The sequence below is a fragment of the Pseudonaja textilis genome, chromosome 2 (genome assembly GCF_049901715.1).
Source record: "Pseudonaja textilis isolate UNSWEBS1 chromosome 2, rPseTex1.2, whole genome shotgun sequence".
NCBI lineage: Eukaryota > Metazoa > Chordata > Lepidosauria > Squamata > Elapidae > Pseudonaja > Pseudonaja textilis.
The window spans coordinates 138,225,914-138,248,930 of record NC_141991.1 but is presented as its reverse complement, the minus strand read 5'-3'; the positions used below and the strand labels follow the sequence as shown (position 1 = coordinate 138,248,930).

General features: G+C 39.1%; 1 protein-coding gene across 3 annotated transcripts in view; it reads left to right on the top strand.

The window, feature by feature from the left end:
* Nucleotides 1-23,017, top strand: part of LRP1 (LDL receptor related protein 1) — a 311,480-nt gene that overhangs the window by 19,560 nt on the left and 268,903 nt on the right. The window contains exon 2 of one of the 3 annotated variants that reach the window (XM_026713764.2): nucleotides 17,237-17,359. The exons of 1 other annotated variant lie outside the window; for it this stretch is intronic. In XM_026713764.2, coding sequence (XP_026569549.1) covers nucleotides 17,237-17,359 — 123 coding nt within the window. Of the gene's footprint in view, nucleotides 1-17,233; nucleotides 17,360-23,017 lie in introns of all 3 variants that reach the window. One more of the 3 variants, XM_026713763.2, reaches the window with a different exon arrangement.

Here is a 23,017-nt window from a genome sequence, read left to right as displayed (position 1 = left end):
AGAGCAGGAGTGTCAAACTTGAGTCGTCACATTGTCACCATGTGACGTATCGGGACTTTTTTTCTCCTTCACTAAAATGGGGGTTGGGCATGGCCAGTGCGTGACACATCTAGCCTGCAGGACGCGAGTTTAACACCCCTGTTCTAGAAGATGTGGTCCATTTGACAAGAATGCTTACTAAGACACATGCTTAAGTTTTTTTCTCTATATGAAGGTTATATAATGCATAGGTCCAAACATTCAGATTATAATTTTTTTAATCAGTAAAAAAGGAGTCCCTGCGGATTTTACTCCACTACTCGTTGCTGACTATAAGGGGCGTGCTTATCTCTGTTTCAAGGGCGTTTGAACCAGTGCTATCCGAAGACATTCCCCAGGTCATGAGGTCAGCGTGACATCACTGAGCACTGTTACCTTCCCATCAAAGTGATACCTATTTTTAATCTGTACTGAAAAAGATTTAATCTGCAAAATTACGTTAATGAATGTTGAAAGAGTTCACATTTTAGATTCTGTCCAAATACAGTATATCTGTTGCAATGTTCTGCTTTCAGGAACCTTCATTCATTTGTCTCTCTTTTCAAATGCTGAATATGCTTAGGAGAAAGATGACCCTAAATTTTCTCCAAGGAATATTAGATGTAAGAATGCTATCTGTCGGTTTTACTCAATGAATCAAAAGATGGCTCCTCATTTATGGGGGGAAGGTTAGTCTTTCAGTAGTAATAACTAATAACATGGCCAGGGGCATTTGAAAATGTCAACTTGAGTTTGTGATTAGTAGCTAAGATTTGATTAGGCATCCTGTGGGTTTGTAATTTTTAGAAGCCTAATTCTTATGTTGAGTGACCCATTGGGAGGTATTTCCAAGCAGAAATAAAGGCATTTGAAGTAGGGTTCAGAAAGTGCTCTAGGGTGCCCGAAATAAGCAAAAAGAGGTATCTGAATTAATCAAAGCCCTCTTCTCTTTTTTCTTAATACTGTTTCTAAGTTGTGAGAAAATATTTTCAGAAATGTTTTTTTTATAACAATATGACAGATTAGTTTATCCATCATGGTTCTGCTATTTGTTGGCTCAAATGACATCCTGTTTATCTTAGTATTTCCTGTTGTATCCACTTTGAATCCCGGAATCTGCAGAGAATGGATCTCTTGGGAATTAAAGAAAAGTGAATTGGAAATGAGAGATAGATAGAAGGAATGCAGGTCTTGCAGTAAGTAAAACTTTCTTTTACTATTGTTTTTCCAGGAAAGAAGTGTCAAAAAGCCATTCTTGGGCTATGGCATTGGATTTTCCCTTCTAAGCAGCTTCAAATGATTAGCTGCTCAATTAGGGGTGTGTTCCATGTCATGGGATCAGATTGAATATTACATTTTTGAGGACTTGGGGAGGGGGGGGGAGGGGCAGTAAATATGCAGTGGCTATGTAGAATTTTAAAGCTCTGCCAACAGTTCAATCCTAACTGGCTCAAGGTTGACTCAGTCTTTCAAGGTCAGTAAAATGAGGACCCAGATTGTATGTAAACCGCTTAGAGAGGCCTGTAAAGCATTATGAGGTGGTATATAAGTCTAAGTGCTATTGCTATTGCTATAAAATACCTAAGGAGATATTTATTTGGGGAAAACATTACACTACCTCATTCTCTGATATTAGGTGGCTGGGAAATGTTAGGAGCAAACCTGTTTTTGCCAGGTTTGCTGTTCTGGTTAACTGAACGTCATTCTCGTTTCCCACAGGTGAGTCGCTATTTAGAAATCTTATTTAATTAACTGAAAGTTATAAATATGGCTTTTAAGGTTTTATAAATTAAACTTTTTCTTTGTCTTATTATTTTAAAAATTAATCTTTGTTTAAAATGGAAGAGGTGCCAGCTCTTTTATCTCCCAACAAATGCAGTTTTGAGAAGAGTGAAAGCACGAACTATTTCTTTATCATGCCAAGAACAGGGTATTGTTGGTTCTATGAAAGTCATCAGGAGCACTCGAAGGAGACGTTTTTTTTATTCTTCAATTTAACAATGGGCATGTCTTCTAAGGCTACACTGAAACATGTCCTAAGATTGAATTTGACAGAAAGCTAGATCTGTGCACTCTGTGCCATATTAGCTTCTTTTTCCAGCCTGTTGTGCTTTCCAAACATGTTATAGGACCACTCTCCTCATCTGCATTTAATGCTGATGTCTGGAGGTTTTTAAAAATTAACCATTCTCTGTTATTTTAAATAACATTTTTCTTCCCTCCCCTTACTTAAACTAATTCAATTTCAACTCCTCAATGACTTTGGACAGTTTACAATGAAAGGAAAACAGCATATACAAAAAGAGAATGCAGCTGACTGGAGGATCAACTTCATTATACACATAAAATCCCAAGGGACCCAATCCCTTCCTACTCCAAGGCTTGGGAGAACAGCCAAGTTCTTAACAGTTTGCGGAAAGTCTACATCAAATAAATGCTGCTTCATAAAGATCCTCACAGCTGTTTTGTGAAAGAGAGGGCTCACAATCTAAAATCCATTTCTCAAAATGTTTGAGATTATGGGGCACTAAATAATAATGGCAAATTACTGATGATAATTATTAGTTTCCCCATTCCATCTGATTTTCAGAAGCACTTTCAAACAAAATGTTGAATCCAAAAATGATTCCAAGATTAAATTATTTATTTGCTGTTTTGAATTATTTTATGTACCTTAACCCATAATAACTCTAAGCACAAATGTACTAGTCAAGAAACTTTTCAATCAAAACCTTTCTGTATTTAATAACTGGGGGACAAGTGGATCCTGGAGAGATTGAGTTAAGACAGTGAATGGACTTTGGGTCATGAATGTAGAGAGATGGTGGTGACAACACTTCAAGAATTGTCTGACTAAGAAGTAACCAACACAGCTTGCATGGAGAGTTTCTTCTTAAAAATATTTCTATCTCTTCTCATTCCTACTTGATAAATGCTATTTATGTGATATTGAACTTGCTTTCCAACATTACTTTGAGGCCTCAGTTTAATGGACCAGTGTGGGGGAATAAGTGACTCAGCAGAATGAGTCAAATTCATATGCCTCAGTTGCGTTTTGGTTTCCATGTCTTAAATCCAAGTTGCTGGTGTCAACTAGAAAGTGATATACAGATGAGCTCCCATTCACCTTCAGGAGCAGACTGTGGCTCTCCTGGATGCTTAGATGCTTAGGGTCCCTGCCCTGAAAGAGATGAGAGAATGTTCCTCAATGGTGGCCCTGACATTGTGCAATACTGAAATTTCTTTGAGACCTCAAGTTAGTGGGTTGGGGGTTTTTTTTGGGGGGGAAAGCTATTAAGACTTCTTTAGGAAGCATTTGGGGGCATTTGAGGTAGTATTGGGGTATCCTTTTGGTGTTTCTAGTTTGGTCTTAGGCTTTTTCTTCCTGGTTTGATTTCAGTCTTCCAAGCTCATATATTTTGGGGTTTGGGAGAGTTGGAGAATGGCTGTTTGGTGATTGTGCTGTATTTTACTCCATTTGTTCTTGTGTAAACTGCCTTGACTCTGGGCATTACATGAACATATGTTATAAATAACAAAAAGAGTAAGAGGCATATAATGTACAGTATGAGATTTCCTGACTGATTCACCAAACATCAGGGTTTGTTGGGTTGAAGCCCATGCTCGGAAGGTCTGCTCAGCTGAGCTCTGTAGAATTGACACTTCACTGAACTTTGCTATATTCCAGAAGCATACAAATTGAGGATCATTTTTCAGGTTTCAGTATTTGAACTATGATGCCTTGCTATAAGTCAATACATGTTACTAGCTGTGTGAAAACAGAACTCCACCCTAGCAGGAATGTGATTTTGGCTTTTCTCTCTATACGTTCTCCAGCTTTTTTTCCTCTATGTTTAAAAGATGTGGGATTAAGAATCCCTTTCCTTTTCCTATTAAACCACCCCAGGATTCTTGTTAAAGTTCTTGTGTAAAACGATAGCAGTAAATATAATTGGGACAATAAAGGAAAAATCCCTTTCCTTCACCTCCTTTTTCTCTGTGGAGCTGCTAAATTGTTCCTAGTTCTGTGTGGTGTTAGATATGGAAGGCTAATGTTTTTCACTTTGGGCTTTTCCTCATTAGTTTTACTCAGCATGTTATACATATAGTCTTTGCTTTTCTTCTAACCTGGGACTCATAATGCCCAGGTTATGGCTCAGCACTGTGTTTTGATCAGGAAGAATGATAAGTATGGAGGAACACTTTTAGACACAGTTGCATTTTATAATCTTGCAAAAATAAATACTTTTGTCTTCATTTCACACATGTGCTAGTTCTGGATTTGTATACAATGCCTCTTCTCTACTAATCAATTTCATTTGAAGAAATTCCCAAATTACTGGTAGTCTTTGACTTACAACCGTTCATTTAGGGGCAGTTCAAACTTTCAACAGCACTGAGAAAAGTGAGTTACGACTTCACACTTATGACCATTGCAGCATCCTGACTCATCATATTTATGATGGTTGCAGTGTCCCAGAGTCACATGATCATCTTTTGTGACTTTCTGACAAGCAAAGTCAGTTGGGAAACCAGATTAACCTAACAACATACTACTAACCTAACAACTGCAGAGATTTGCTTAACAATTGCTGCAAGAAAGGTCATAAAACGGGGACAAAATCCACTTAAATGTTTTGCTTAGCAACAGAAACGCTGCTTTGAAATAAGATGCCTGGTTAATGGGAACATCTGTGAAGATCCAAGCAAGATCTTGTTTGATTTAAAGATGCCGTGGAATTGTCATTCTATGCTGTGAGTTCTGACTGGATGGTTATTTTTGTTTGATTCCAGAGTAAACATAAAGATCTGGTTTCAGATATACCTTAAATTTTTAATGGGAACTAGGCATTCCACTCTTTGTATTTGTCCTGCTGCTCATTACATCAGAGAACCTAACTCTGGAAACTACTGTCTTGTGTATTTCTGTTTCATTAAATGTTTAATATTTCTCTTTGATTTAAAAGGCTCCGGAGAGAAGATAGCAGTCTACTTTAAATCTCTTGTCACTGTAAACTCTTTAGAATGTTTGATATGCTATTCTGTTTATGGAGAGTAAGACAGAAATGTGTGTACACTCCTAAACAAGGGGGACTTGTTAGAATTCAACTCTTCACGTGTTCTTCACGTCTGCTTTTTTTTTTTTTCACAGCCCTTCTAAAATAGCTGTCAGCAAATATGCCTGAAGAAAATATGGAAAGATGATTTGTTAACTGGGATTTTTAGGTCACATCCAAGTATCCTTACCAAATGCCTTTCCCCTCAACCTCCCTAAAATTCTCTAGAGCAGAAAGATTTAGATCTTTTAATGTTTTGGCCTTCTTTTCGATACTGCATATGGCATATAAAAATATACCATTGTCTCCATGACCTAGACCCACGGATTAACCACTTCCTTTGGAGGTAGAGAGGGGAGCTGCAACTCAGTTTCTGAACCAGCTGATGGGCTAGAGAAGGATTTCCAGTTCTACCACTCATTTTCTCAGAGATGGTAGCTGAATTATATTAGCGTAGAAGAGCAAATAAATACTTCCATAAAGAATAACAATAATCATTGCTGTGGTGGAGTCCGCATATTCACATTTTTAGAAAAATGGAAGGGAATAGTTGGGTATTTTTGCATGATCCAGGAAGAGTGATCCTATCTCTTTAAAATGTAAAAGTACCTTAATTTATTTCATCATTTATTTTTTATAAAGTGTATTACAACATTGCAGATTATAGCCATATAACACTCTTTCAGATAAGTAATGTTTAGCTGTTACTTTATTTTTTTAAAACGTGCCAGAGCACCATTAGGTACCATTCAAAAGAATGATTAATACTTTTAAAAGGGTAATAAAAATGGTGCCACTGTAAAGGATGCAACAAATTTGTCCTCTGAGCCTGAAATTCATGAACAGTCAAACTTGTGCTTTTTGAAATGATTATAAAAATATCACAGGGGCCACCAGTGTGGATGGATAAGTGGAATTCACACATATAGAAAACATACCACGTTCCCTATTAGTGCAGCCTAGGGGAGGGAACATTTTCCGGATGGGATGGTTGTGGGCTGCAATTTAACTCAGCCTCCTGGCAGGCTGCAGAAAGCCTTCTGGTTGTGAGGTTGGAAAGGTGAAACTGATGGTTATTTATTTGCATTTTTTGCTGAGTTAAAGGACTCCTGGCAATTTTCAGGTGGGGGTAGTATATTTTGTCTTAAAGAGGTCTTGAGCTCCCATGTCCAATGAAAATTCCACTGCTGAAAGTTTTGTTTTACTCCTTGAATTTTGGAGATATAATTTTGGAATCATCTGGGATGGGTCTCACTGGTTAGGAAGTAAATTGAAAGCTAACTACACTTCGAACTAAATAATTATTTTTCACTGTACAAGTTTTCTTCTCCTGACGATATCCTAGTTTAGTGGCACAAAGTCAGGAGGTTGGTCAGAAGTTCCAATTTTATCTTTTTTCCCTCTTTATTTTTGTTAGGTTGCAACTGTGTGCAGAGTCTTAGAGCTCTAATACTGTAGATTTTCTGATGTTTGGATCGCCTAGTCTTATCTTGCAGTAGAACTGTACCTTTACAAGGCAATTAAGAGTGGGTGAATTCTGTTTACTATTGTTTGGCTGTGCTGTTGAGAGATGAATTTATGTTTTTTTCCATAGCCCAGTGCAAAATGGCTACAGGATTATTTGCAGACCAAATCCACGGCTTCTGCTTTTGTTGTTGATTGGCTTTCCAAAACTATTTATATCTAATATACTTTGGCAGGGCACTCAGTACAACAACAAATATTTTTTGCGTTACAGTTTGGTTAAAGTGTGTTGGTTTTGCCTTTCCTGTTATTGGAAAAAATGGATCATGCTGCTCCCCTGCTGAGTCTTATTGCTTTGGATAAAGACATTTTCTCTAGCATCAAATAGGTTTTCTTGCAATTGGGTCTCCTGATCTGTTTTGGAGAAGAGTAGTACCTTTAGAAGGCAATTTTAAATGCTAAATTTCCCTCCCTCCCTCCCTCCCTCCCTCCCTCCCTTCCATCCATCCATCCATCCATCCATCCATCCATCCATCCATCGCAGTGTTGGTGTAAATGCTGTGTAGCATAATAGTAAGTGGGGTTCTTTTGGTGAATGAGCAAAATTATAACAAAATAGAAAGTCAAAAAACTGTATAATTGAGTTCAAATAAGTTGCTAAGTCATAACGTGGTTTGTTTGGTTTGAGTTATATAGGGGATATGCAGTCTCAGGATCATATGCAGCCCTCAAACTTATTTTTGTCTTTCCTGAAGCCAGTTCTGCTTATAGTTGCTGAAAATCAGTGGCATGATTTCTTGTCATTTTGACATAGGTATCTGTTGCATGAGCCAAAATAGATTTAATAGTATAAAAAGGAGAAAAATCTAATTGAAATTTGTCCCAAATTCCATACCTAAGAAAAACACCTAGAAAATTCATTTTGCATCATTATACAATAATTGCTGCAAAATTTTAAATAGGCCCCAGCATTATGTTAACTCAGACAATTATTTCTTAGCCAACAACCTGTTAGTGTGTCAAATTAAATAACAAGAATTACAGAGTAAAATGCCCCTGTGATCATAACCTTACTCCTCATAATTTGCTCTGTAATGCTTGTTACTTGTTGCTTTGGTTTAATTGTCTGTGTACAAGCAGGATTGTAAGCTATTCAGAGTTGATTAATAATTGGACTGACACATAAGCCTGAAAATAAAATAAAATAATAAATTCCATTGAATTGTGGCTTTTCTATTACTTTTTCATAGATATGCCTAGAATGATTCCTTAAGTATGAAGATAACATTGTGGTTGTCCTCCCACTTACAACTCTATGTAAATGATAATACAATAATTAAAATTGCTAATTAGGAAATGGTTCTTGTCCTAAAGAACAAATGTTTTCTTTTTGAAGGTCTGGAAGAACACTTTAAGTTCCTCTTGGTAGAAAACTTTGATGATGATGAGAGGGTCCACCAATGTATTAATGTTTGGAGAGAACAGGAATCAAAACCCTATTTATTCATGGAACCAAGTACTGTCTTTCACCCTAATCTGCCAATAGGATTATAGGGTTTTAAGGAACATGGTTTTTTGGCAAGGGAGATAAGGCAGAATGCATACTTTGTTAAGCTCTTTGAAGGAATGGTAAGACAAAATATGCAAGCAATATAACATATGTGACCCTTTTCCAAATGGACTTTGCTGAAAATGTCATAACTCCTTCATGAGCAGTAAATTAGGAAAATTAGCAAAATTTGTAATCACACCCCAAACAAAATTTGGCGGTTTCCTGACACAGTACAAAGGGAGACAGATTGATCAAATGCAGCGTTTCATACAGATGGGTGCTAGAGGGGAATACCTTTTGTGCAGCTATAATTTCACATGCACATGGAGAAATAACGTAGCATGTTTTTCGATTAAAGAGACGAGTCTAGCGAAGAATCACTTTTCCTTTGCTGAGTGTGCCTAAAGTTCTGGTTCTTGAAGGGTCAGTATTAGATAAACCCTCAATAGTTGGAAGAAAAGGAAGTTGAGAGTCCCTATCTGTAACTGCCTTGGCTGCATGTGTCCTGTGTGGTCCTTGACTTCCGGAAGCCTCATTCTTCTAGAGCTGTGGACTCTATTGTTACTTTATTTTTCATTCCAATTCAAAGGATGGGCAATGGTAACTCTTTCCTTGTCTGATTCTGAATCCAGCTGATTAAGTGAACCTGGCTGGCTCTTTAGGACCATCAGAACAGACTTAAGTCAGATGGCTTCAGGAACTTGGGAATGTTGTCGTTGTAGGGTCTACATACTGGAAGGATTTGGCTCAGTTTCTGACAAGATCTACTGAGATTATTGGCTTGAAAGTGAGGAGAAAAGATCAGGGTCGACTGTCTTTCCCAACATTCTCTGTTGTCCCCTTCTTCTATTGCCCTCAGTCGTTCCCAGCATTAGGCTGTTCTCCAGTGAGTCCTTCCTTCTCATTAGGTGGCCAAAGTATTTGAGTTTCAACTTCAGGATCAACTTCTAAAGAGCAGTCAGGGTTGATCTCCTCTAGGACTGACTGGTTTGATCGCTTTGCAATCCAAGGGACTCCAGGAGTCTTCTCCAGCACCATCGTTCAAAGGCCTCAATTCCTCAATTCTTTGGCCCTCAACCTTTCTTATGGACCAACTTTCACAGCTATACATTGCAACTGGGAAAACCAGTAAAGAAGTAGAGGAGAGTTTACCAGGTAAAGCCAGCTCAAGTGAAGTTTTCCTTCTCATGTTGTAGGAAGTTTCCTCCCTTATCAAAATATTACTCGTTTAGGTGATCCCATTTTGGAAACTAGAGATAAACAAAAAGGTCATCAAGATTATTTCCAGGTGTGGGGTTTTTTGGGGTTAACAAAGAAGTTCCAAGGAAGAGCAGATGAGCCATTGACAAGCTGATTACTCTGAACAAAAAGGAAGGACTGAGATGAGTTCTTGGCTCTGAAAACATTGCCTATGCAGATCTCTTCTTTCTACCTTTTGCATTTGTTTTGTTTTGTTTGAAACAGGATCCAGCAATTAACAATACATATGGAAAGAATTAAGGAGGCACATCTGCACAATTTAAGTTTGGAAGGATCACAGGATCCTTTTAAATGTCACTGTTATTTTCTACTGCTATTAAAATTGCTGTATGAATCTGTCATGAAGGATAGGAGCCATGGTAGTGCAATGGTTAGAATGCAGTATTGCAGGCTAATTCTGCTGGCTGCCAGCAGTTTGAATCTCAATGGTTGACTCAGCCTTCCATCCTTCCAAGATTGGTAAAATGAGGATCCAGATTATTGGGGGCAATAGGCTGACAAACCGCTTAGAGAGGGCTGTAAAGCACTATGAAGTGGTATATAAGCCTAACTGCTATTGCTATTGCTATAAAAGGAGGCACCCAGATTTTCTTTAAACTGGGATTCCCTACCCCCAAGTATCCTTGCCAAACTCTAGTGCTTAGGGTCAACAGTTTGGCTGTAAAAAGGAAATGTTTACTGCAGCTGCCATTTTTAATGTCTTGTCTTGATCACAAGATTAACTTTGCATGAACCTTGAACCAAAATTGAACCAAATCGAAGGTATAATTAAGAGAGAGAAAGCAAAACATGTATCAATTATGCTTGTACAATAGGACCTTAGTTAAAGCGTGACAATACTGGAAAATGCCATACGTCGCCATTGAAAAAATGTGCTTCTAACAATATTTTCCTTTTTTATGGCCTGCTAGAAAAGAACTCTTTAGGAATCTTCAGTCTAGTCCGCTTTCTTAATTCCAATGCAGAAATTGTTCCCTGAGAAGTGGCGTAGACATGAGATTGGCCGTGTAAATAATGAGGTTGGATAATGGATTCAAACAGCAGCTTATTGTGTCTTGCTGAACATTTAAACAAAACCATCTTTCTGCCTTTCCTCCCTTAATGGCAATGCCAATGCCAAGAACATTGTAACGTTCTACCTGTTAGCAATTTCCTCTTGATTAGTAGCATCTAATGAAGCTGCTCTGTTTGTCTAGAGGAGTAAAAAGAACGATAGGGACTGACTGATGTTTTGCTTCTGTTGTGACTTGCAGATTAAGGTTTCAGTTTTTCAGTTGAAAAAAGCTCTTTTGGTGATGAGCTATTCTGCAAAAGTCATACAGAGGAGATTTTGTTAGGTAATGTTTTGCCTAACCTATAGCTTGTTGAATAAGCTATAGCTCCTCCTCACCCAATATTAGGCCCTGAGCATGATATAGGGACTAGGTTTGTACAATTCTAAGTCAAAACCAGAGATACAGCATTTTATTATGTGTGCATAATGTTGTTATAATCAAAAGCATTGCTGGTGTTTCTCTTATTAGAACTACGAAAGAATCAGGATGCAGATAGATCTGATTAATGGCACACAAAACCTAGGTCAGATCTGAATTGTAGTATCCACAATTCTTAATTAGCAGTGCTGGAGCAGTGCTTATAGACCTGATATATCTGTAGGACATCCAGTGAGTCTCAGTAGGGAATCAAAAAAGTGAAGATGTCTCTCACAACTGATGCCCTCAGCCTTTTTCTTTGTGTGAGAAAGCTAATTTGGCCTAGTAAACTTGGCAAGTTTAAGACTTGTGGATTTCAACTCCCAGAATTCCTGAATTAACATGACTGGAGAAGGAATTCTGGGAGTTGGTTCACAGGTCTTAAAAGCTGTCAAGTTTGAAGACCCCTGGTTTAGTATATAGTTAAGGCATCGAGCAAGAAACTTTCTAGTCCCACTTTAGGCACCAAGCCAGCTGGCTGACTTTGGGCCAGTCACATTATCTCAGTCCTAGGAAGAAGGTAATGGCAAACCACTTAAAAAAACAACAACACCTTGCTGAGAAAACTGGAAGGACTCGTTCAAGTGGTCTCCAGGAGTCAACACTGACACAAAGACACCTAAAAAGATGAATGTATACAGGGGTAGGGCTTCTATTACGTAGCTGTGACCACTATCTATAGAATGCTGATGGCACCAGATTTGGGAAGGTTAGGATTAGTCGCAAATTGGTGCCCTCCAACACCCCTCATCATTGGCCCTTTTGCCTGGAGTTATTGGAAATTAGGCTTTTATTACTTTTAAAGAACCCTAAATTTCCCCCTTGATATAGCTGGTATGATTATATATATTGTAGGTTGTACAGAGTCTGGATAAGAAGATTAGTATAGGTATTTGTGTAGATGTGCTAATGGGAGGCCACCACTTCTTAAAGCAAGAGGGTTTGTTAGAGTTGTTTTGCTGAACCCTGAAATCTCTGGGGCATTTCTAATTAGCCTTATCTGAAGATATTTCAGCTACATTGCTTGAGATAACTGGCATATTAACAGATCAACAGACATACTTACAGGATTCTTGTTGCTTTCCTGGGTAGCCTGTCAGGTTTGATGGTCAAGTGCTCTGATAATAGCTATATAGTGTATGGCAGCAGATGAATTATGTTGGGCTCTGAGTGGTGGAAAACATGGTCTCTGAAGTGAGATTACATTTTCCAGTACAAAGAGCCACACATGCCTCATCCCCTTAAGAGCTCTCAGCCAGGGATATGGACTTTTAGTTGTGTGGTAGCTTTTTTCAGAAAGGTAGAAAGTCACTTTGGAGAGTAGAAGAGGGAGAGGGAGGAAAAGGAGATCATAAGAACTTCATAGCATGATAAACGTGCTTATAAATTCAGTATAAAATAAGAGGAACCTGCTTCTACACTCTCTGCCAGAAATAGTAGATACGGGTATGCATAAACATGACCTGTCTATAAAATTCTGTGCGTTATGTGCTTTGGAGGGGGAAAACCATGTGACTTTGGATTCCTGAAAATAAAGATTTTTTTTTAAAAAGCCCATGTCACCCTCTCTTGTCCCATTTTAACTCTCTGGTCCTTGTGATTGAAACTCTTTACTTTGGGAACAATGCCCATTGGTTCTCCCAGTATATCATACACACTCAATTTCTTTCGTTTCATTTTATTTCTTGCATTGTTTGGAAAAGGAAGTATTTGTTTTAAATTGCTTCCTGAAATGATGGCTACTGCAAAGATTCCAGCTGCAGGATGTGTGAAAAGCTTCCTTCGGAAGGGCGGCCGTGCGGCCGTTACAGTTTAGCAACTGATTTACCAGTAAAGTACTGATTTACCTCTGTGATAGCTTATAGTTTCTTCTGACCTGCTTAAGAACCGCCCCAACACACACTTTTTTTTTCTGTTTGAGGATCATCGTCCAGAACCATGGTGGCGAACCTATGGCATGCATGCCATAGGCACGCAAAGCCCTCTCTGTGGGCATGCGTGCCATTTCCCCAGTTCAGCTCCACCGTGCATGCGTGCATGCCTCCCGCCAGCCAGTTAGCTTTTGGGTCTCTGCCGCCCATGCGCGGGGGTGGGTCACGTGCGTGGGGGCTGAGGAGCATGCATGGGGGGTGAGGAGCGTGTGAGGGGTGTATGTGTGAGGGTGCAGGGCTTGCATGTATGGGGGCACATCTTGCATTTTGGGTATGTATGTATGTGTGCCGCCCACACTTTGGGCACTCGGGGCCCAAAAGGATCGCCATCACTGATCTAGAACCGTTGAGCTGTGAGTGGCCTGCAGTGGCCCCAAAACATGTGGAAGGCTTCATTATGCCAAGTGCATGGGAATTAGTCTGAAATAATTTTTAATTGCTTATGTGAACCTAAATCTGTTCATTTCCTTTGGATAAAAAGGGACTTTAAAAACCGCTTTTCCTAGTATTGTGCCAGTGTGTGATGAATCCTGTCTCCCTGCAGTTTAATTTTGGAAGGTCGGAAAATCCTTTTTATGACTTCCGCTGTCATGTCTAGATTGGCTTATGAGCTTGATTAATTGGTCTGGAACAACGCTGGGTGTTTTCTACATGTTGGAGGAGTTATACAACTGGAAATCTATAGGATTCCTTAAGATAGGGACATATACAATTGTTTTAGCCTTGGTGGCACAGTGGTTAGAATGCAGTACCGCAGGCTAATTCTGCTGACCGTCGGCTGCGAGCAGTTCAGTAGTTCAAATCTCACCAGGCTCAAGGTTGACTCAACCTTCTATACTTCCGTGGTTGATAAAATGAGGACCCAGATTGTTGGGGACAAGATGTTGACTCTTTAAACAACTTGTAGAGGACTGTTAAGCAATCTGAAGCGGAATATAAGTCTAAGTGCTATTGCTATTTACCTTGGCTTGGTTCTCACAAACTATGCAGTGTGGTCTGTTTGTTTGGGGCTTAGCCCTCCCTTAGTATATTGTGAGAAACTAATCATGGCCCACAGATTGTAGTTACATAGTTTAAGCATCACAAATGCAAAGACTGTGAAACCCAACCTCTGAATCGGATCATTGTCTTTTTGACTGGCTGTAGTTCTGCATGATTTCATATAGGGACTGGATAGTGGATATTAGGGTTTGGACTCTCTGCACGTAAAGAATGTGCTATTTCTCTGAACTAGCATTCTGCTTTTAATTATAGTTTATACTAAGTAAAACATTCGCCAGTTCTTCTGCTCCATTCAACAACTACTTGAGTCACTTGTGACACAGTAATTATCCATTTATATCTCTATGCTCCATTTCAGTCAAACTCCTGAGTCATGCTTTATAGTGCTATGATTTCTATGTAGCTATAGGAAGCAGCAAATAAGTATGCAATCTTTGGACCCCATTTCTTCTAACTAATTTAAGACAAAAAACAAAAACAAAAAAAGTTTTCCTCAACCAGGCAGTAAGATAGTACAAAGTTTTGGATTTGGCTGTTGAATGTCCAGATTCAAGTGCCCACTTAAATATAGAGATTGTTCAGTAATTTTGAGTCAGTTACTGTCTCTTAGTTCAGCTTAAATGAGAGAATAACACAAGGGAGACATTTTCCCCTTCCTGAGGAAAGGCATGATATAAATGCAATAACTAAACTCCCAGAGTTTTTAATCAGTATATATGATGGTACTTTTAACCTCCCCTTCATTTATCCTCTCCAAAGATAATTTTTGGACAGTGATAACCAATCTGATAACCTCTGCTTGTTTCCCCAAATATTCTTTGCCATCAGCTATCCTGGCTGGGGACGGAGGAGTTCCAAAACATCTGGAAGACATTAGGTTGTGTTAGACTGTCTGTTTTAAATAGTTTCTTTAAAATGGAAGCCGAGTCCTTTATGATCACACCGATTCCTGCCTAGAGCTTTCAATTGCCTGCATGCAAACCCACCGCTTGAAATTTATAATAGAAAATCAATGCTAACTTTAAAAACGCCATAAATAAACTCTTTAAGCACTAAACTCAAATTCGTCTCATTCTGTTTTAGGGAGGCAGGTAATTGGTCTCCTAGCAGAATGGCTCTGGTGTGAATGCCAAGACGAATAGGGTAATGTCTGACTTTTTGTGTTCCAGACCAGACATAACCAGATCTCTATTTAATCGTTGCTTTACCAGTTCTGAATGGATGGGATGTTTCATGGTGCCAAATGACACACACTGTCTCTCTTGCTCTTGTTTTTTAATAGAAGCTAAATGGGTTTCTGGAACAAAATTGAAGTTTCTTTCCTCCCCTCCCCTCATGCATCATTTTTGTTTATGGAACAGCTTCTTGGTGTTGCTCATGTTTTCTTTCAGCTGGCTGGTTGGTTTTTTGCTTTTTTTTTTGTTTCTTTGGATTGGGATGTGTTAAAAGTATCTTGTAAGTTAGTTTTACTGGTCAGTTTTGTTAAAAAAAAAGTAAATATTGCATAAGTGAAAAGTTAAAGGGTAAATGCTTTATTAAGAAAGGAAGGGCAAAATTTTTGCGAGCTAAGGAGATAGCAGCATGTTCTGCCATAATTGTGAGGATCCAGGCATCAGTAGTAACCAATTATAATGGGCCTATAGTATTTGGTGAAGATGTAGAAAAGCTTGGGGGAAAGTAAAAAAGATCAGGAAAAAAAAGGTAATAATGAACAGGAAAAAAAGAGAGAGATCTGATTCAAACAGCAAAAGAGATAACAAGGTTGAACCTCAATTTTCTGCATTCTCTCCTGTGAAACTATCTTATGCACGTATTCCTTGTCTTGCAAGCAGTCATTTAATGATCATTTGCAGTTAACAATGGCTCGGAAAGGTTTTTATATGGCCCATAAAACATTTCTGGCCATTGTAAAATGTCTCATCACCACCATTCCGTGATCAAGTGATTGCATTTCAGGTGCTTGCAGGTCTGTGGTTTGCGAAGTGCCCTGTGATCATCATTTGCAATCTTCTCTGCCGACTTCCCCAGAAGGGCAGTGGGGAAGCCGCCAGTGAAGATTGTAAGCAGAGGGGACCAAGAGGAGCTCCCCACATAGCCATCTGCAGGAGACCTTGACTGGTTCTAAGGCCAACCCATGAGCACGAAGCTGCTGCAGTCTTGGATACCTTAGGCCTGTTCCCCACCCAGCCCTCAGCTGGCTCCATGGTCTATTGGCACTCAACTTTCTGCAGCTTGACACAGCCAATTTGAGTATGGCTTTTCTATAGAGGCCTTCTTGTGCCCTTCTGAAGCAGATGCTATTTTTGTGATCCTTAAAGCCTCCTTCAAAAGGAGCTTCCTAAAGAACTATTGTACAGGGGAGTAGGTCTGCTGTGTACTTGATAGCTGTGCATGGGAGAAAATATTGATAGGAATGGTTAGTTATGAAAGAATGAGGAATGCATATCTTCTAAAATGAAAGGATTAGGAGCAGACTGGCTGCTTTTTCCTGTAGTTACTTATGTGCAAGTATGTGGCATGTAATTTGCAGGACTTTTTTTTAGGTCAACATCTTAATCATAGTTTATTCAACCCAGTTTTGCATAAACAGATGCAATGGGTTGTGTTAGTACAATGCATTAGGCAATAATATTATTGGCCTGATTGTTATAGAGATTAATATGCAATCACAGCCAATATAGAGTCGCTTTTGGTGAGTTGAAGGGCTATATTAGTTTGAGAAGAAAGAAACAAATGTATGGAGTCACATGTATGTGCACAATTCTCATTTTTCTCTCCCCTCCCCCACACCAGTCACAGTGATTGAAATTGGTGTGTTTGGCAACCAGCTTGCATTTACAACTAGCTGCAGAATCTTGTGGTCATGGGATTGCAATTGGTGACCTTTTGGGCTGATTTCCTGCAAAATAAGATTCATCAGGGAGTTGGATTTGGTTAACAATTATAGTGATTTTCTTAGTGACTGCTGTAAAAATTGCCATATAACTTGGTCCAACTCAACTTATAGCCGCAATGACAACTACAGAAATGCTGGTCCCAATTGTATTCCTAAATCAAGGATTAACCTGTACACGCATGTCTATTTGGTTCTGAGTGTTTTAATTATTCTTCATGGCAAATAATTCCTTGAAGCAAAGTGCTACTTCTTTAACTTCATGCTTATTTATTCTCATTGGTGTAATCAAAGCCGAAAGCTCCTCTATGTACAATACGTAACCCTGAGAAGTTTGGAAGAAAGTTACTTACCCTCTTAAAAATGCAATATCCTATGATGCCCTTCTGTCTCATTTTCATTGCTGTTTTTCTCAATGATGTTATATTATTCCATATCCCTGACAAACTTCAGCTTTATTGAAACAATTTTTTTTAACCAAACATTTTTTTTAATGAGGGTAAAAAAAAAAGGTGGGAAGTATTTAAAAGGGATTTGGGGAAAAAGTACCAGGAGAAAAAAATATGACCCTATTATTTCTTCAGTAGAAGACTCAATCAAAGTGAAACCTCCCAATTCCCCTCGTGCGGAGTGGGTGCTGCAGCCTAGACCTACACCGCCCAAAGGGAGAGACCCGAACGTTTGGAACCGGCTGAAGGACCAGTATTTTGGTAGGAAAAAAACCCAACATTTTTTTCACAGATGGCCAGTTATTGTCAAAAGAGCGGGATGGCTGCCAATTGTATTCTCTTTCTGTCTCTCGTCTCTCACTTCGGTGGTAGATGATCCATGATGCACAAGGCCGCCTTTTCTGTGTTGCTCTTTTGGTGAGGGTAAGGGGCGGGGGGGCGACTTTTACTTGACTTTGCTGCATGCCGGGGGTGGTGATAGGGATATTGAGAATGCCATTGTCTGTTACTCTTCCCAATTGCTTGGTGGTTATACAGGGCGATAGCCTTGATTCTTCTTCCTTTCCCCTTTGTGTGAGCTGATTATTATAGGACTGTGTTCGGCATCAGCTGCCTAGTGAATGTGATTTAGAATAGGGACCATGTTGAACTGCAAAGACAACATTAAATTAAAAAACAAACAAACAGGCTTAACTCCCAGGCATCTGGTTGCTTCCCTGACTCACAGAAACGATCCCATGGCATAAGACTTAAAAAGATGCTACAAGATGTGAGTTGGTTGCCAAAATGTGGGTGACCACTGGAAAGCCACAAAGAAAGCACTCTCTGCCTCTTTTAAAATGTGTTAGATTTAAGACTGCCACACTCTAGAACGCCTCTGAGTGGGTTTATTATATCCTAAAAGGATAATAATAATAAAAAAGCAGTAATAGAAGAAACCATGAATGTCTGGACAAAACAAATTACACAAGGGACACCAAGGAACAGCTCAAGAGCAATCCTAACCCACAGCCTGGCAAAAGAGCCGGGATTTAAAGACTTCTGGAATCCTATTAGGGTGAAAGCCACATGGGATTTTGGAGGGCGAGAGATGCTACGTCAGAAGCCAGCACTACTGGATAGTGGTCATCTGGAGTTCTGCACCCCAGATTGGAGAGGCCTAGCCCGAGACTGATGCCCTGCTTGAATCTGCAATTTCATTGGCTGAGAGCTTCCCCCTCCTGCCCTTGGAGATGGAGCATTTAGTTGTTGTTTTCCATCAGCTTTGGATGCAAGACACCTCTGTGTGAGAGCTTTATTAATCAAAAATGCCTACCATTTCCTCGCTTTGCTGCTGCCAAAAGCTGCCAGGGTTGGAGCACAGTGGCTGAGCTTTTAAAAAGGCTGAGTCTGGGTTTATTTAGTTTGTAAATGAAAGAGTTGTTTCAAGTTCTAGGGCTTTTTCAGTCTCTCTTTTGGATAGCAGAGCCGAAGATTGAGCAGAGCCAACATTTACAAACATTCTAGGGTATTTTATATCCCTTAAAAAGAAAAGGATTTTTTTTGGCTTCGACCACATTGATTTTTAATAAATGTCTCCCCTGGTTTCATTTACAACCGTCTTCTAATTTCAGTTGTGGTTGTTGGTCTATAATATTATTATATGTAATGTTTCCCTCCGTAATATGAAATGATTTTTTGCAGGTGCCAATGTCCAACTTGATCTCAGATTGCATCTGAATGTTCCCTTTTTCTTAATTTATAGTAATCCAATCTTCCTTTTCCTTGATATTTTCCAGATGTGCTGGAATGAGAACTCCCAAAATTCTCTCACAAGACAAAGCCATGGTCTCTGAGAATTGTGGGAGTTGTAGTCTCAGCAGCTTGAAGGTTGAAGAAGGTTAATGGAAAATGTATCAGCCTGGCCTTAGGTTAATAACATTTGAATTTTACTTTCTTTGAAAACAATAGCAACACAATACCGCTATATTCTGTAAAGATGTGACCTTATTTCAAAAGTCTGCCACTTCAGTTAGTGGGAATAACCTTAGTTTTATTTTATTCAGGAGCTTCAGATAAGCACTTTACATTGCTAATAATTACATGGCTAAATGAGATTGCAGTATCAGAGGAATACCATGAATGGAATTGGATAACTTCAGAGATCTGCTAATTTCTCTCCTCAGCCTTGATAGAGAATTCTCTTAATCTTTATAAAGAAGAGTAGTGGCATCCTGTGAATCGAGAGTCCTTTTATCGTATTTTTGAGAGTGTAAAATATTATTATACATGTCACTCATTATAATTCCCTTTGGGCAAGTTGTAATCAGAGTTGTAATCAACTCTGTTCTCAGTCAGAGGTTGAGTTCAGATATTGGGCAAAGTCATGATGCTCTTTGCTTGGTTGGGATTGATGTATAAATCTGCTACTGTCTTGTAATTGATAAGTGGGGGGGCCTGTTCAGGAAACCAAAGTTACAAATGAATGGTGTAAACTATGAAAGTTACAGTCTCTCTTGCTGTTTGTTTTCAACTCGGGGAAGGAAGAGCAGAGGAAGAATAAGTGACACGATATCCACTGATAAGACTAAGCTGCGTGGTCTAAAACTTTTCAGTTTAGTTTTTATGTAAAACTTAAGATTAAAAAAAATGTTGATTGGGTTTCTTTTTCTCTACCTGTCCTATGCGTATTAATTATATATATTTATTTTTGTGCCGAGCAGAAAATCTGCAGTGAAAATGTTGTTTTGGTGTGAGGTCATATATGAAGAATAAAACTTATGACTTCCTCTTTTATTTCCCTGAGGAGCAATCTTCTTATTTGTCCATCCGGAAGGCCGTGGAATGGGGAGTTGGCATATCTCTTAACCTCGTTTTGTTTTAGATCAGGGCCACTGAGCATGGCCTGCCCTAAAGACTGTTCTGAGTTTCCAGAGCAAACACACTCTGATTTGCTTCAAGCTGTGTAGAGTTGTACAGAGTATTCTGACTTCCACTTGTGCTTGAGCATCACATCTGGTATGAGCTCAAAATGTATGCCCCTAAGCCAGCGCCCATTTTCCTCATGCTTGTAATCATCATTTCCAAGATTACTAAGTTGAAGCCCGCAGATACAAAGGCTGTTCTTTTGCTGTTTCGCATTTTGCAGTCCAATCCTCCCTTCTCCCTCTGCACAACGGAGTCAGAGCCAAGAGATCCACTTCATTTTATTGTGAAGGTTGGATAGTGGATGGGACAAAATCTGACTTAACAATGGCAACAAATCCCAGCATTATGTAACAGGCCTGGGACGTGCAATCATTTGTCCTTCCTTTCTGTTGTGGGATTTTTCAGTTTGATGGCAGCCTGGTCTTTTGTATCTTGCTAGTCTGTTTACACAGGGTTTTTTTTCGGCCCCCTAGTTTTACTCTAGGCTCAAGCCCTGGCAATTGAATTGTCTCAATTCTGCTTCAGCTGCTTCATAAGAGTGAGCCTCTCACTGCTTATTCTCCTGGATAAAGGGAGACTGAAAGGGACGAAGCCTAATATGTAGCAACTTCAAGAATGACTATGAGAGGTTGAGGAGGGTTGTTTTCTTAAATGTTGACATCCAATTGGATAGATTTGTTTTCAGACTTCCTTTATATTGTGGAAAATTCTCCAGATGTCGCCTATTGGATCTCGGTCTAGTTCAGGTGAGCTAAGCCATGGTTTGTTTAGTGGTGGTTTATCATAGCCAGTTCATTTTTCCCACTACGCTATATAGCTTCAAAGCTACACTGGCTGATTTTATGCATGACATTAAACTAAAGATGAAGAAACTGCAGCACAACCTAATAGGTTGTGTGAATGACTTTCCTGGTTCTCCCTCTCTCTCTTTTTATTGTGAAGGCTGATAAAGCACTCTAGCTTGATGTGCTGGACTACAGCTCACATTAAGTCCCAGTGCAGTGACCATGGTTCCTGGGAATTAGGGGTGTGTTATTTTGAAACATCTGGGAGGCATTATGTTAGGAAGGAGTCTTCAGGAGTAGTTTTCTGTTGCACTGACTCCCTTCTCTTGAGATATAACTAGCTACACAGGGACCAGCTTTCCTGTCCAACTCTGTTCTATCCTCCACAACTTTTTCATTATTGCTTTGGTAGGATTTATTATTACTGCTTTAAACAGTTTATATTGTGGTACTGCCTGGAGATCTCAGTCCAAGATGTGTTGGGAATCGTATCAACATCAGATAAATTACAGCCCGTTGCCACCAGCCGAACAGTTTTTGGAAATTACAATGGCATTCTTCAATGGTATAAGAGACAATTTCTTTTCTTACTCACCTTTCTCTCTTCTCCTGAGTAGAATAAATCTAGTTTAGTCTTTTGTGTTCTGCTGCATATTTTACAGCACCGTCTATTTTTTCCACGTGATCAGTTTGAGCTTTCTGTATGATATTTGCTCTTGCTGGTTGGCGCAGAGCCAGCAGGCATAATGAAATTCCTAATACTTCTGGCATAATTTTTTTTCCTCAGTTGTTTTTTTAAAAAAATTGAAGTAGCACATCAGAGAGGTGATGCAAAGAAAAAATGCCATTACTCAGCTCAGCAGGACGGGATGCTGAGCAGCATGGAACGTAATTTTGATTCCCACGTCAGATTTAACAGAAATGATACAATAACCTCAATGGAAGTAGGTTGCCCAGATGGGCTCCCAGATTCCTCTTTCTGTTGAAGAACAGCTCTATGGATCTTGCTTTGCTTTATTGCAGTACAGGTAGCCCTCAATTTACAATCACAATTGAGTCCAACATTTCTGTTGCTAAGTGAGACAGTTAAGTGAATTGTGTCCCATTTTAAGACCTTTCTTGCCACAGTTGTTAAGTGAACCACTGCAGTTGTTAAGTTAGTAGCATGGTTGTTAAAAACGGTCATGTCACTTTTTTCAGTGGTGTTGAAACTTTGAACGGTCACTAAATGAACTGTTGTAAGTCGAGGACTACCTGTAGTCTTACAATAAGCCTTGTTAAGGGAAAAACATAGGAGCGAAGGAAAAAAAATACCAAAAGCCAAATGGGAAAGCTGTTCAGATTAACTTGACAAGATAAAGCATAATGTAAAATAAACATTATATGAGATTATACCCTATTAGCAATATTAGAATTGTACAGTTCAGTAGTTAGCCTCAGAGAACAATTATTCTGAAGCTGAAATGAAAGGCTTCAAATGTTCACAATAAAGTGAACATTTGTTTTTGTCTGCCAGTTATCAGTTTTTTCAAGGGAAGGGCTGTAACTGGGGAAATTTCTGAGATCTTCAAATACAGTCATAGTCCTTGACTTATGACCACAATGGAGCCGAAAATGTATGTTGCTAAGTGAGAAATTTGTTAAGTGAGCTTTCCGCATTTTATGATTCTTCTTGCCACATTTTGTTAAGTGGATCACTGCAGTTGTTAAATAAATAACATGGTTGTTAAGTGAATCTGGTTTCCCCAAGGACTATGCTTATCAGAAGGTTGCAAAAAAATAGAATAGAATTCAATTTTTTATTGGCCAAGTGTGATTGGGCACACAAGGAATTTGTCTTGGTGCAAATGATCTCAATGTACGTCGAAGGAAAGATACATTCGTCAAGAGTCAAGAATCATAAGGTATAATATTAACTTAATGATAGCCATAGGGTACAACAAGCAATTGAATCATACTAGGAAACAATCAATATGAATCGTAAGGATACAAGCAACAAAGTTACAGTCATACAGTTATAAGTGGGAGGGGATGGGTGATAAGGAGTGATGAGAAGGTGAATAGTAATAGTAGTGCAGACTTTGTAATAGTTGAACAGTATTGAGGGAATTATTTGTTTAGTAGAGTGATGGCTTTCAGGAAAAAAAACGTTCTTGTCTCTAGTTGTTCTGGTGTGCAGTGCTCTGTTGCGTCGTTTTGAGGGAAGGAGTTGAAACAGTTTATGTCC